Source organism: Pongo pygmaeus, chromosome 1 (assembly GCF_028885625.2).
Source record: "Pongo pygmaeus isolate AG05252 chromosome 1, NHGRI_mPonPyg2-v2.0_pri, whole genome shotgun sequence".
NCBI classification, from domain to species: Eukaryota; Metazoa; Chordata; class Mammalia; order Primates; family Hominidae; genus Pongo; species Pongo pygmaeus.
This window is the reverse complement of record NC_072373.2, coordinates 199,740,800-199,754,092: the sequence shown is the minus strand read 5'-3', so window position 1 is coordinate 199,754,092 and position 13,293 is coordinate 199,740,800. Positions and strand designations below refer to the sequence as shown.

Below are 13,293 nucleotides of genomic sequence, written 5' to 3'. Positions count from 1 at the left end.
GAACTCTAGCCTGGGTGACAGAGCAAGACTCCATCTCAAAAAAAAAAAAGAGGAAAACTCAACCACTTAAGAGGATTTGCCACATCAAACAGGAAAATCCCAACTTCAAAAGGTAAACTTTTTTTTTTTTTTTTTTTGAGATGCAGTCTCGCTCTGTCACCCAGGCTGGAGGGCAGTGGCACAATCTCGGCTCACTTCAGTCTCCACCTCCTGGGTTCAAATGATTATCCTGCCTCAGCCTGCTGAGTAACTGGGATTATAGGTGCATGCCACCACACCTGGCTAATTTTTTTGTATTTTTAGTAGAGATGAGGTTTCGCCATGTTGGCCACGCTGGTCTCAAACTCCTGACCCTCAAGAAATCTGCCCACCTCGACCTCCCAAAGTGTTGGGATTACAGGTGTGAGCCAGCACACCCGGCCTTTTTTTTTTTTGAGACAAGGTCTCAACTCTGTCATCCAAAATGGAGTGCAGTGGCACAATCTCGGGTCACTGCAACCTACGTCTCCTGGGCTCAAGTGATCTTCCTACCTCAGCCCTCCAAGTAGCTGGGACCACAGGCACAGCGCCACCATGCCTGGCTAATTTCTGTATATTTTGTAGAGACAAGATTTCACCATGTTGTCCAGGCTGCTCTCGAACTCCTGGGGGCTCAAACCATCCACCCTCCTCGGCCTCCCAAAGTGCTGCGATTACAGATGTGAGCCACTGCGTCCAGCCAAAAGATGAAAAACTTTTTAATGTAAGTATACAAGTGGCCCAGGAACGGTGGCTCATGCCTATAATCCCAGCACTTTGAGAGGCCGAGGCAGGTGGATCACCTGAGGTTAGGAGTTCGAGACTAGCCTGGCCAACATGGTGAAACCTCGTCTCTACTAAAAATACAAAATTAGCCGGGCGTGGTGGTACACACTTGTAGTCTTAGCTACTGGAGAGACTGAGGCAGGAGAATCACTTGAACCCAGCAGGCAGAGGTTGCAGTGAGCTGAGATCATGCCACTGCACTCCAGCCTGGACTACAGAACAAGACTTTATTTTTTTTAAAAAAAAAAAAAAAAAGGAGTTTTGAGACCAGCCTGAGCATGGCAAAACTCCACCTCTACAAAAAATACAAAGATGAGCTAGGTGTTGTGGCACGCGCCTGTGGTCCCAGGATAGGGAGGCTAAGGCACAAGAATCACTTGAGCTGGGGAGGCAGAGGTTGCAGCGAGCCTAGATGGTGCCCATTGCACTCCAGCCTCGGCAACAGGAGTGAAACCCTGTCTCAATAAATTAAAAAAGTGTAAAAGCAATTGCTCTTAATAGGAGTAATTACGAGAGAAATAAAGTACCTGGCATGACAAAGAGTTCCCCTCCCTCCAATGCTACTGGCATCACAGCCTATGATATTCTTTACTTCACTAGTTCACTGGTGAAAGCATCCTGCCAATTTGATCTTAAACTTTGTTTATTATGCCAAAGGGCCATTAAAAAAAAAAAAGGCCCAGTAGTAGGGTAGAATGAGCTGGCAATAGGATCACTTTATATTGAGTCATTCTGTCTCTAGAGATAATTTTCCATCCACATTACCACTTAGAACATATATGTAATAAAAAACAGAACTGAAGAAAAATGGACTTTACCATTACTGCTTTTGGGAGTTGGGGGCAAGTACTCCTGCAGTTATAGGAGAATGGTCAACATTTGTATTCATCTCATTATTAAGTTTACAGTCTCTAAATTTCAAGCAAAATTATGGCAAAACAATTCTTTGGCCCTGTAATGTGCCACTTGGTGCATAGTTTTGTCTGGTTTATCTTGCCTAGGGAAGCAGAAATCGATCTAGAACGTGGACACTGGAATCAAAGACTGATTTCAAAAACCAGGTATTAGCTGGTAACAAAGCCTGTTTCTCACTTTTCAAAAAAGGGTATTTATCTCCTTCATAGGATTGCTGTAAGGATTATATATAGGAAATACAATAGCCCAATGCCTAGAACATATAAATGTTTCCATTATCATCAGTGGTTCTCAACCTCTTTTCCTCTCTGACCCACATGACAGATCAGGCACCCTCTTACACCTCCTATCCGTAACAGTGGCTAATAAGGGCAGAGATTCTCCACCTAGAGATGTGCCCCTTTGCTCTTCAATTATACTACCCTCAGCACAGCTGCCTATCAAGTGGCCTCTACTTGTTGCCATGTGTTTCCCAGCAGGATGACTGAGCTGTAAGACCCACTCCTTTACCTGAGCGCAAAACTGAAGAACCTCTGGTCTTCCCTCATTCAATCAACACGAAAGTTTCATAATACCTCCTGGAAAAGGGGCATGAAAAACACAAGTCTCTGATCTAGAATAGTTCAGTCCAGAAGGTGAGAACAACACTAAAACCAGTACAATACACTATAATGACTACAGAAAAGTAATCTGTGGGTGGTCCACAACTGCAACATACCAACTACCCTGAGTTCCCCAACGTTGTTCATTATTTCATGTGTCCAGCCCAAAGAATTGTGTTGTAATGATGAATGCCAATTCCAAGGTCACTGGTTTAGGCCACCTGGGTGGGAAATAGGTTTTGCCATTTACTATTATTAACTCAAGTTTGCTAACTGACCTGGATAAAACTGCTCAGTAAGTCAGATGTGATTCCTTATGATAGGGCTCAGTGTAAGACAGAGGCCTGAGTAAGCCTTCAATAAACACTTCTTAACTTGCACAGCAATAATCAGATCTTAGAGCTCTGCCAAGGACTGACCTAGAGTTTGATTTGCTCACCTAGCAAAGAACAGGCCAGGCACCCTGACTCTCCCTTTCACCTTCCGCCCATCAGTCTATCATTAGGAAACACAATAAAAGATCTTATAGATCTTTATTATAGATTTTAAAAAACCAATGTTCATGATTTTTAAATAACATTTAGCCAAATAGTACAGAGATTACAGGGTTTGTTTTTGCCCCACTACACAGATGCCACCCAAATCAAATACCTCCTACCTTGATCTCCCGCTACATGTAGAGCTGCCTACAGTATACACCTAGATATTCTGCTTCTACCTCAAACTCGACAGGTGTCCTATCAAATGTAATCACCGTGTCCCAAACCAGAGGCACTCTGCACTTTTCCTCCATTACTTCATCTTTCCAGGATATAAGATTTCTAATTCAATCACCAAATTCTGTGCATATCTTCATTCCAAAGAAAATCTTTCTTTTTTCTTTTTTTGGAGATAGAGTTTCGCTCTTGTCACTCAGGCTGGAGTGCAACGGTGTGATCTCTGCTCACTGCAACCTCCGCCTCCCGGGTTCAAGCGATTCTCCTGCCTCAGCCTCCCAAGGAGCTGGGATTACAGGTGTGCACCACCATGCCAGGCTAATTTTTTTGTATTATTAGTAGAGACGGGGTTTCACCATGTTGGCCAGGCTGGTCTTGAACTCCTGACCTCAGGTGATCCACCTGCCTTGACCTCCCAAAGTGTCGGGATTACAGGCGTGAGCCACCACACCCAGCTGAAAACCTTCTTTTTCTTTTCTTTTTTTTTTTTTTTGAGACAGGGTCTCACTCTGTTGCCCACACTGAAGTGCAGTGGCATGATCTCTGTTCACTGCAACTTCTGCCACCCAGGCTCAAGCAATCCTTCCACCTCAGCCTCCCAAGCAGCTGGAAACACAGGCATGTGCCCCCACGCCCAGCTAATTTTTTACTTTATTTTTTTGAGATGGAGTTTCACCCGTTGCCTAGGCTGGAGTGCAATGGCAAGATCTCAGCTCACTGCAAACTCCCTGTCCCAGGTTCAAGTGACTCTCCTGCCTCAGCCTTCCAAGTAGCTGGGATTACAGGCATGCGCCACCACGCCTGGCTAATTTTTGCATTTTTAGTAGAGACAGGGTTTCACCATGTTGGTCAGGCTGGTCTCGAACTCCTTACCTCAGGTGATCCACCCACCTCGGCCTCCCAAAGTGCTGGGATTACAGGCGTGAGCCACTGCACCCAGCCTGTCTTTGTTTCTACAATAGTAAAGAACTGGCCAGGTGCAGTGGCTCACATTTGTAATCCCAGCACTCTGGGAGTCCAAGGCGGGTGGATCACTTTGAGCCTGGGCTCAAAGTAGAGCCTGGCCAACATGGCAAAACCCCATCTCTACAAAAAATACAAAAGTAGCCGGGTGTAGTGTTGCACACCTGTAGTCCCAGCTGCTCAGGAGACTGAGGTGGGAGGATCGCTTGAACCAGGGAGACCGTGATTGCAGTGAGCCAAGATCATATCACCACACTCCAGCCTGGATGACAGAGCCAGACCTTGTCTCAAAAAAAAAAAAAAGAAAAAAAGAAAAAAAAAAAAAAAAAAAAAAGCCTGGGCACGGTGGCTCACACCTGTAATCCTAGCACTTTGGGAGGCCGAGGCAGGTGGATCACTCGAGGTCAGGAGTTCAAGACCAGCCTGGCCAACATGGTGAAACCCTCTCTCTGCTAAAAATACAAAAATTAGCCAGGCATGGAGGTGGGTGCCTGTAATCCCAGCTACTCGGGAGGGTAAGGCAGGAGAATTGCTTAAACCTGGGAGGGGGAGGTTGCAGGGAGCCAAGATTGTGCCACTGTACTCCAGCCTGGGCAACAGAGCGAGACTCCATCTCCAAAAAAAAAAAAAAAAAAAACTATAGTTCACTTTTGGGGGGATCAGAGGAAGTATAATAAATTCAGACTTGCAGGTATGTTTGTACCTGATTTTTTCTGAAGTAAAACAGAAGCACTAGAAGCCTAATGAAAAATGTCAGTTCTTGCTAATCAGTACTGACGGGTGACACAAAATGAACCTTTCCAAATTCAACCTATACCCAATTTCAAAGAATACCCTGATCAAAACAGTCTAATCTTTTGGTTGGTCATTATCAAGAAATCAGGAAACATGATCAGGCTAACCTCTCTTCTCAGTAAAATATGCTATGATTCCTGCTATGGTTTTAGATTAGTAAGACTGAACATGTTAAAATTAAAAATTAAACAACAAGAGGACAAAGGTGGTTAAAACCTAAAAGCCACAACCACTTCTCTGACACAATATATCAGTCCCATTTCAAATAAATTTCACTTGAGCAACTGATGTTATCAACTTCCCCCCTACTTTCAACTACAACATCTTAAAATCAAGTCACCCATACCCAAGAGAAAAGATTCAAAAATATGTATCTGTCCTATAAACACCCTAGCAGTTCTTATGTCAATAGTAAAAAAAGTATCCTTTGTTCCAAAAAAAGTGTTCTTAAAAATGCATTGTAGGCCGGGCGCAGTGGCTCATGCCTATAATCCCAGCACTTTGGGAGGCCGAGATGGGTGGATCAGGAGGTCAGGAGATCAAGACCATCCTGGCTAACACAGTGAAACCCCGTCTCTACTAAAAAAATACAAAAAATTAGCCAGGCATGGTGGAGGGCACCTGTAGTCCCAGCTACTTGGGAGGCTGAGGCAGAAGAATGGCATGAACCTGGGAGGCGGAGCTTGCAGCGAGCAGAGATTGCGCCACTGCACTCCAGCCTGGGCAACAGAGTGAGATCCCGTCTCAAAAAAAAAAAAAAAAATGCATTGTATAGGCCGGGCGTGGGTGGCTCACAACTGTAATCCCAGCACTTTGGGAGGCCGAAGCGGGCAGATCACTTGAGGTCAGGAGTTCGAGGCCAGCCTGGCCAACATGGTGAAACCCCATTTCTACTGAAAATACAAAATCAGCCAGGCGTGGTGGTGCACACCTGTAGTCCCAGCTACTCAGGAGGCTAGGGCAGGAGAACTGCTTGAACCTGGGAGGCGGCAGCTGCAGTGAGCCGAGATCAGGCGACTACACTCCAGCCTGGGTGACAGAGCGAGACTCTGTCTCAAATGAATGAATGAATGAATGAATGAATTGGCTATTTACTATTTAGCACCAGCATGATAAATGACCCAGTAACAGTATTACAATGATCAACCTTTAAAACAAGTAACTGTTTGTACCAAATGAAATTAGCAATTTAAGTTTTTTAAGACATTCATTGAAAGCAGATATCCTAAGTGGACAGTGATTATAAAGGAATGTCAAAGCTGAAATAGTGAACTTTTTTTTACCTGATGTTCTGCATGAATGTTATCCCCAGTAGGCCATCGATGTTTGCTATTATTATAGCCGCCTCCTCCACTTCCTCCTCCCCCAAGCTGCTCACCATGCTGCCTCTGAAAGAAGTAGTCCACCATAGCGTCGTCCTGGGAACGGCCTGCAACTCCTATAGATCCTGGGACAGGGCTGGAGTGAGTCCCAGCTGCAAGAGCCTGATTTGCAGCTGGTTGTGGCTGCGCTTGCGACCCTGTTCCAGATGTCAAAACAACAGGCATGTTGGGATTAGCTGGTTCTTGAGGGTGATGTTTCAGGTGGGGGCTGAAAGAGTCCTGCCAAAGCACTGCTTTTCTCTTCAAGACACATGCAACGCTCATTCCACCAACACCTAAGGACAAACAGGTTACAAATGTTTAATATTTCCATCTTTTGAAACACAAAACACACTAAGATAAAAACATGAACCCCATGTCTTTTGCAATAAATAAAGTCGTTGGTGGCATGCACTCTGGCAAGGTATTGAGATCAGAACTCAATACTACCACTTCAGAGAAGTTTATGTTGTTAACCAACATGTAGCAATACAGAATTAGACTTCTATCAATCTACCCAACTTACTTATACCTCAAACCAACCGACAGTTTTTAAATGAACAAAAGCTTTTTTTTTTTTTTTTTGAGACAGAGTTTTGCCCTTGTTGCCCAGGCTAGGGTGCAATGATGCGATCTCGGCTCACTACAACCTCCACCTCCTAGATTCAAGCGATTCTCCTGCCTCAGCCTCCCGAGTAGCTGGTACTACAGGCGCCCACCACCACGGCCGGCTAATTTTTTGTATTTTTAATAGAGACGGGGTTTAACCATGTTGGCCAGGCTGGTCTTGAACTCCCGACCTCAGGTGATCTACCTGCCTCAGCCTCCCAAAGTGCTGGGATTACAGGCGTGAGCCACCGCGCCCAGCCCCAAAAGCCTTTTTAAAACTATCACAACTTTGGCCGGGTGTGGTGACTCATGCCTGTAATCCCAGCACTTTGGGAGGCCAAGGTGGGTGGATCACCTGACGTCAGGAGTTCGAGACCAGCCTGGCCAACACGGTGAAATCCCGTCTCTACTAAAAATATAAAAATTAGCCAGGCATGGTGCTGGGGGCCTATAATCCCAGCTACTCGGGAGGCTGAGGCAGGAGAATGGCTTGAATCCAGGAGGCAAAGGTTGCAGTGAGCCGAGATCGCACCACTGCACTCCAACCTGGGCAACAGAGTGAGACTCTGTCTCAAAAAATCAATCAATCAATCAATCAATAAATCACAACTTTACAGCTGGAGCAGACATATGCTAATAACTAAACAAAAGCCTAAACCCATATATAAGTAGCAATGGCTCAAATTGTGTAATTTGAAAGGATCCCTTAAATTGTCCAACATATTGGCCAGGTGAGGTGGCTCACGTCTATAATCCCAACACTTTGGAGGCCAAGGCAGGTGTATCACTTGAGGTCAGGAGTTCGAGACCAGCCTGGCCAACATTATGAAACCCCATCTCTACTGGAAATACAAAAATTAGCTGGGTGTGGTGGTACACACTTTTAATCCCAGCTACTTGGGAAGCTGAGGCAGGAGAATCATTTGAACCCGGGAGGCAGAGATTGCAGTGAGCCAAGATCGCACCACTGCACTCCAGCCTGGGCGACAAATCGAGACTCTGTTTCATTAAAAAAAAAAAAAAAAAAAAAAAAAAACCCAATATATTGATAGGCTATTTCTTAAAGAAACAATAAGACCCTCTGACCAAGAACAGCAGCAGAATGCTCTTAGCCTAAGCCTTCTCGTCAGTTGTCACTGATTTTTAAAAGCATCAATATTTTTACCAGTAACTTGCAACTATTAACTGTAATCACATTATGCCATTAGTACTTCAACTACTATAAACAAGGTGAGACCAAACCAAATTTAAACACTTCACATTAGTGTAGAAAGCCTCACTACAGGCTGGACACAGTGGCTCACTCCTGTCATCCTAGCACCTTCGGAGACTTAGGCAGGGAGAATTGCTTGAGCCAGGAGCTGAAGACTAGCCTAGGCAACACAGTGAGACCTCCATCTCTATTATTTTATTAAAAAATAAGGCTCTAAGAAGGCCAATAGAGGCTGGGCACAGTGGCTTATGCCTGTAAGCCCAGTACTTTGGGAGGCCGAGGCGGGCGGATCACGAGGTCAGGAGATCGAGACCATCCTGGCTAACATGGTGAAACCCCGACTCTACTAAAAACACAAAAATTAGCCAGGCTTGGTGGCACACACCTGTAATCCCAGCTACTCGGGAGGCTGAGGCAGGAGAATCACTTGAACCAGGGAGGCAGAGGTTGCGCCACTGTGCTCCAGCCGGGCGACAGAGCGAGACTCTGTCTCAAAATAAATAAATTAATTAAATAATTTTTTTAAATTATAAAAAAAAAAGAAAGCCCCACTATAAAAATCAGAAGCCTCAGCTGGGTGTGGTGGCTCATACCTACAATCCCAGCACTTTGGGAGGCTCAGGTGGGCAGATAGCTTGAGCCCAGGAGTTCAAGACCAGCCTGGGCAACATAGCAAGACCTAGCTCTACTGAAAATAATTAGCTAGGCATGGTGGCATGTGCCTATAGTCCCAGCTACTGGGGAGGCTGAGGTGGGAGGATCATTTGAGCCCAGGGGCGGGAGGTTGCACACCGGCTTGGGTGACAGAGTGAGATCCTGTCTCAAAAACAAACAAACAAACAGAAGCTTCAACACAGTAACAGTGTAACAAATATATCGCAGACATTGTCTCATCACAAAAGCATTGAAAGGCAGCCATTATTATTTCTATTTTACAAATGAAAACACTAAGGTACAGGAGAAAAATGGGATGTGTCCAAGGCCATTCAACTAGCAAGTAGCAGAGAAAGGATTCAAACCCTAATCGTTCCCAAGCTTACTTCTTTCTACTAACCCCTTGCAAGAGTAACTCAACAATATGTCTCACTCGTATCCTCTACGCCTCTGGAAGACCAACAAAGAATCCCTCAAATGTTACTATGAAACATTAAAGTTCCTTAAAATCAAAAACTGCATCTGTACTTAAGATAGAACACTTGCCAGCCTGTGGGTGCTTTTAAAAAATGCTACAAAATGTCCAGGCACGGTGGCTTACGCCTGTAATCCCAGCACTTTGGGAGGCGGAGGCAGGAGCATCTCGAGGTCAGAATTCCAGACCAGCCTGGCCAATATGCTGAAACCCCGTCTCTACTAAAAAGTAGCCAGGTGTGGTGGCATGCGCCTGTAGTCCCAGCTACTCGGGAGGCTGAGGCAGAAGAATCGCTTGAACCCAGGAGGCGGAGGTTGCAGTGAGCCGGGATCAAGCCACTGCACTCCAGCCTGGACGACAGAGTGAGACTCCATCTCAAAAAAAAAGCTACAAAGTAAATAAATCAGTTACCAATTAGGACACACCTGTCCACAGCCACGGTCTAATTTCAAAGCCATCAGCCCAACAGTCTACTGCTACAAATGCTTTATCTCTCCTCCCAACCCCCACTGTGATGCTTCAAAAACAAATGAATAACAAATCTACTATCTCTCTGTTGAATAAATAAACCTTCTGATAAAGTAGCATTTGCTTCTCACAACTAAATTCATGTTTTTGAAGCCAGCCTAAGAAGACACAATGGAATTTGTAATTTGTTTAAAGCCTAATTTGGAAATGCCTAGTCTAGGTTAAGAATTCCAATCCAACAGAACCTTAGCAGGGTACTGGAGTAGTCTAACCTAGACACTAGTCCATGCTCAAGTACCAAAATCAAAAAGTCATAGCCCGGTTTCACCACCGGTCTTTCAAAAGTGCAAATCAGTTTAATGCCTCCCTGCTTGGTTTTTTAAAGAATTCATTACTCTCTTAGTACCAATAGTAGACAGTCCCATTCTGTCCTAAAAGGAAATCTCGATCTAACAATCTTTGTTCTAGAGCAGGCCAAGAGTTCCGAAACCCAAGTTCTTTCACTAAACCAACAACCTGTTTCCTCATCTAGAAAATGAAAGAAATCCTTCCTCTATGACTCTCAATGTTTTGGGTTTTTCTTAATGAAAATGAGATAAATATAAAAGTTTTTGGTAAATTTGAAGTCATCGTGCTTAAGACTCTTAGAATTTAGTTACCCCTAGTTAAGGCAATGGAACTCCAGTTCCTAACAGAATTCCTAAAACAGCAAATGCAATCTTTTCTGAAATAAAAGCCTTCTCAAAATAGTTATCTAAGAGGGTGAGAGAAGGATAATGAGAGATTACCTAAGGAGGACAATGTACGTTATTCCAGTGATGGACACACAAAAAGCCCTGACTTCACCACTACGCAATACACGCATGTACAAATTACACTTGTACCTCACAAATTACACAAATAAAATTTTTTAAAAGAAAAAATAGTTATCTGAGAAAGAATATCCACATAAAAGAGGAGTTTATCACTGAAGCACACTAAACACAACTTCATTCTAAAAGGAATGGGGGAAAGGAAAGACTCCTATAAAAATGTTCAAACAAAACAGTTGGCTTTTGTAAAGCTATCTGTATGCCCTAAGACTTCCTGCTTTACCTAAAGAGGCAAGGCAGTTTCTCAAACCAGAGAAAACCTGGCAGAACAGTTTCAAAGTGAGCAAATACCTAAGCAATTAACATGTTATCTTGGGTAGTTTTGTAGTATTTTGGCAAATACGGCACAAAAATTAAAAACTCAGTATCCTAAATATCAGAAAAGCTCACTAAAAACTTACGTGTAGCATTTAAAATGTGATTTTTTTACAAATGACACCTTATTAAGTACTTTAAGCAACTAGAAGTGCTCAGTCTAGCTACTCTTTCACAGCTTTCAAATGTTTACAAAGTTTTTTAAAATATCACTAATTGAGTTGAATTCAAAGGAACACGGTTTACTTTATTTCCATGGCCCACCTTTTACTAAAATGCCTAGTGGTTTAAAAGGTGTTTATTTTTACCACACTTAACAAACATTCTGTGGTCATAAATTTATCTTAAAACAGTTCATCTCAAACCTAAACTAAACAAATTCCAACTTCAAAAAGCTGTGGCCTTGAACAAAATGAATTCAATTGTCGCTAACGCAAAACACTAACTCAAAGTTCAGAATCCGGAGAGCGTTTCCCAAGAGCCCAGATAAAGAATCAACAGCTCCCGAGTGTTTTATAAAGTTAAAATTAGCAAAGGGTCAAAATGTTTATTTTGCTTACGAAAACTGCATCGGAAGCCACATTTCTTGGGGTTGGGCCTGTCTTAGTTTTTAGGTGCTTTCAAGAAACAAAATGCTAAGCCTATTGTTTCAGAAGTTAACTGAGTTTAAACAGAACCCAGGAAAAGCTTCATAAAATCTTATTCTTAATTAATCCCAGTAATAACAGGAATTGAGCAAAATGGTATCGAGGGCTGAGAACAGTGTTTTCTTAATTGAACAATAAAAGGTAACAATCCTTTAAGCTACGGGAGGATAAAGCCTTCTCTGGTAATGCTGTGTGTGGGTTTCTGGCTTTGTTTTTTCGGCGGGGGGGGCTAGAGGAGGGAAAAGTTACAGGAGTGTATTCCTCACTTGACGTGAGAATGGCACTGACAAGTAAAACAAATGATCTATGTTTACCAAGCACGTTTGTGAGGACTAAAACTAGTATTGTGTATCTAGATTTTCCTACTAGCAAGGGGTGAACCCCTCTTTGAGTTAAGAGAGACACCAACACCGGGAGGCTCAAAGAGGAAGAACCCACCAAAAACACAAGCTCACACGGAAACAAAAGGCCACAGCACCCAGGAGCCTAAAAAGCATTCTGAAACTTCCTGATCGCCACTTCTCCACATTTAAGGCTCGCAAAGTTCCCCCACGGTGAATCTCGCCTGTAGACAAGGGCCACGGCTGCTTCTAAAGCGATTTATTGTTCCTCCTCCTCCGGCGCTGCCACAGAAGCTCAAGAAGTCGAAGAAATCGGGGTGGCACAGAATTACACTTCGTGGCCACACAGAAGACTCGGGGCTTCGCAAACCCATCAAAAAAAGCAACCCGAATGGCAACATCAATCTTCGGTGGTTCCCAACAGGGCCGGGCAAAAACGTAGAGGCACGTCTACGCCCTGGGCTCGGGCCTAAACCCCCAGCATTTTCCTAGCTTCGACCCCGCTCCCCACCCCCTCCCTCCTTTGATAACAATAGGGGCCTTGCTGCTGACTCCAAAACATGTACGAGAACAGCGAGTGAGAAGCCTCAGCCAGGGCCCCGGCGGCTTTTCCAAAGCCCTTCTCACCCCCACAACCGCTCTCAAACACCAATACGAAGGGACAATCTGCTCGCTAGGGGTCCGGAGCAGCGTTTGGGGCCGATGGGGTGCGGATACTCACGGGCGGAGCGGTAGGATGAAGATGGATTTCAGCCCCCCGATCTTCTCTCTCCGGCGCTCTCGCTCCCCCTTACCTTTCACTCCGACAACATGGCGGCCCACTGGGGACTGGGCTGGCGCGGTGCATCCTGGGATAGGCTCCGGCCCCGGCCCCGGCGGTGGCAGCGGCATGTGCGGAGAAGGCTGGCGGCTCTGGAACAGGTTGCCTGGTTGCCATGCCAACCCAGGGCCTGTGTGAACTCGGGAAACTCGCAAGCAACACAAACGCTGCGCGCGAGTGCCCGCCGGCTAGGCGAGCGCGCGCCGCCAGGGCCGAAGGCGGAGTCCCGCCGGCCAGCACCTGGGAGAACACGACCTGGAGCTGGGCACGCGGGGTCGCGCCGGTGACGCTCGACAGAGTCTCGGACGCGCTCCCCGCGCCCGCCGCGCCCTCGCAAGCTCGCCCCCGAGCACCACAGCCCGCAGGGTTCGCGGACGGCCACCCGCACTGCCCTGGCCGCGGAGGTGCAGGGTTCAAACCCCTTCTCTGCAGCTTTCTAGCTCTGAGGCCTTATTTAAATCGACCTGCCTGCATTTCCACATTTGTACAATGAAGAAGAAAATAACCCCCACTTAACAGAATGGCCTGGAGGATTAAGTGGAATAATGTATGTTAAGTGCTTAGTACAGTGCCTGGGCCTGGTAAGCGGTCCCACAACATACAGGACGAGGTGCGGTGCAGAATGAAAAATGAGGGGTCCCTTGTTCAAATATTATTACGAATTTCAAGATGGCAACACCACAACATTAAACCAAGAACATGAAGCTGCCCTGCTTGTAAGCA

General features: G+C 45.2%; 1 protein-coding gene across 50 annotated transcripts in view; it reads right to left on the bottom strand.

Annotated features, from left to right (window-relative positions):
- Nucleotides 1-12,594, bottom strand: part of PUM1 (pumilio RNA binding family member 1) — a 133,693-nt gene extending 121,099 nt beyond the window's left edge. For 45 of the 50 annotated variants that reach the window (XM_063666735.1, XM_054465557.2, XM_063666823.1 and 42 more), the window contains exons 1-2: nucleotides 12,472-12,594; nucleotides 6,079-6,452 (exon numbers count right to left, since the gene is read on the bottom strand). In XM_063666735.1, coding sequence (XP_063522805.1) covers nucleotides 6,079-6,441 — 363 coding nt within the window. In that variant the 5' untranslated portion in view covers nucleotides 6,442-6,452; nucleotides 12,472-12,594. Of the gene's footprint in view, nucleotides 1-6,078; nucleotides 6,453-12,471 lie in introns of those variants that run through there. The other 5 variants (XM_063666867.1, XM_054465623.1, XM_063666870.1 and 2 more) reach the window with 1 other exon arrangement.
- Between the last annotated feature and the right edge of the window lie 699 nt (nucleotides 12,595-13,293).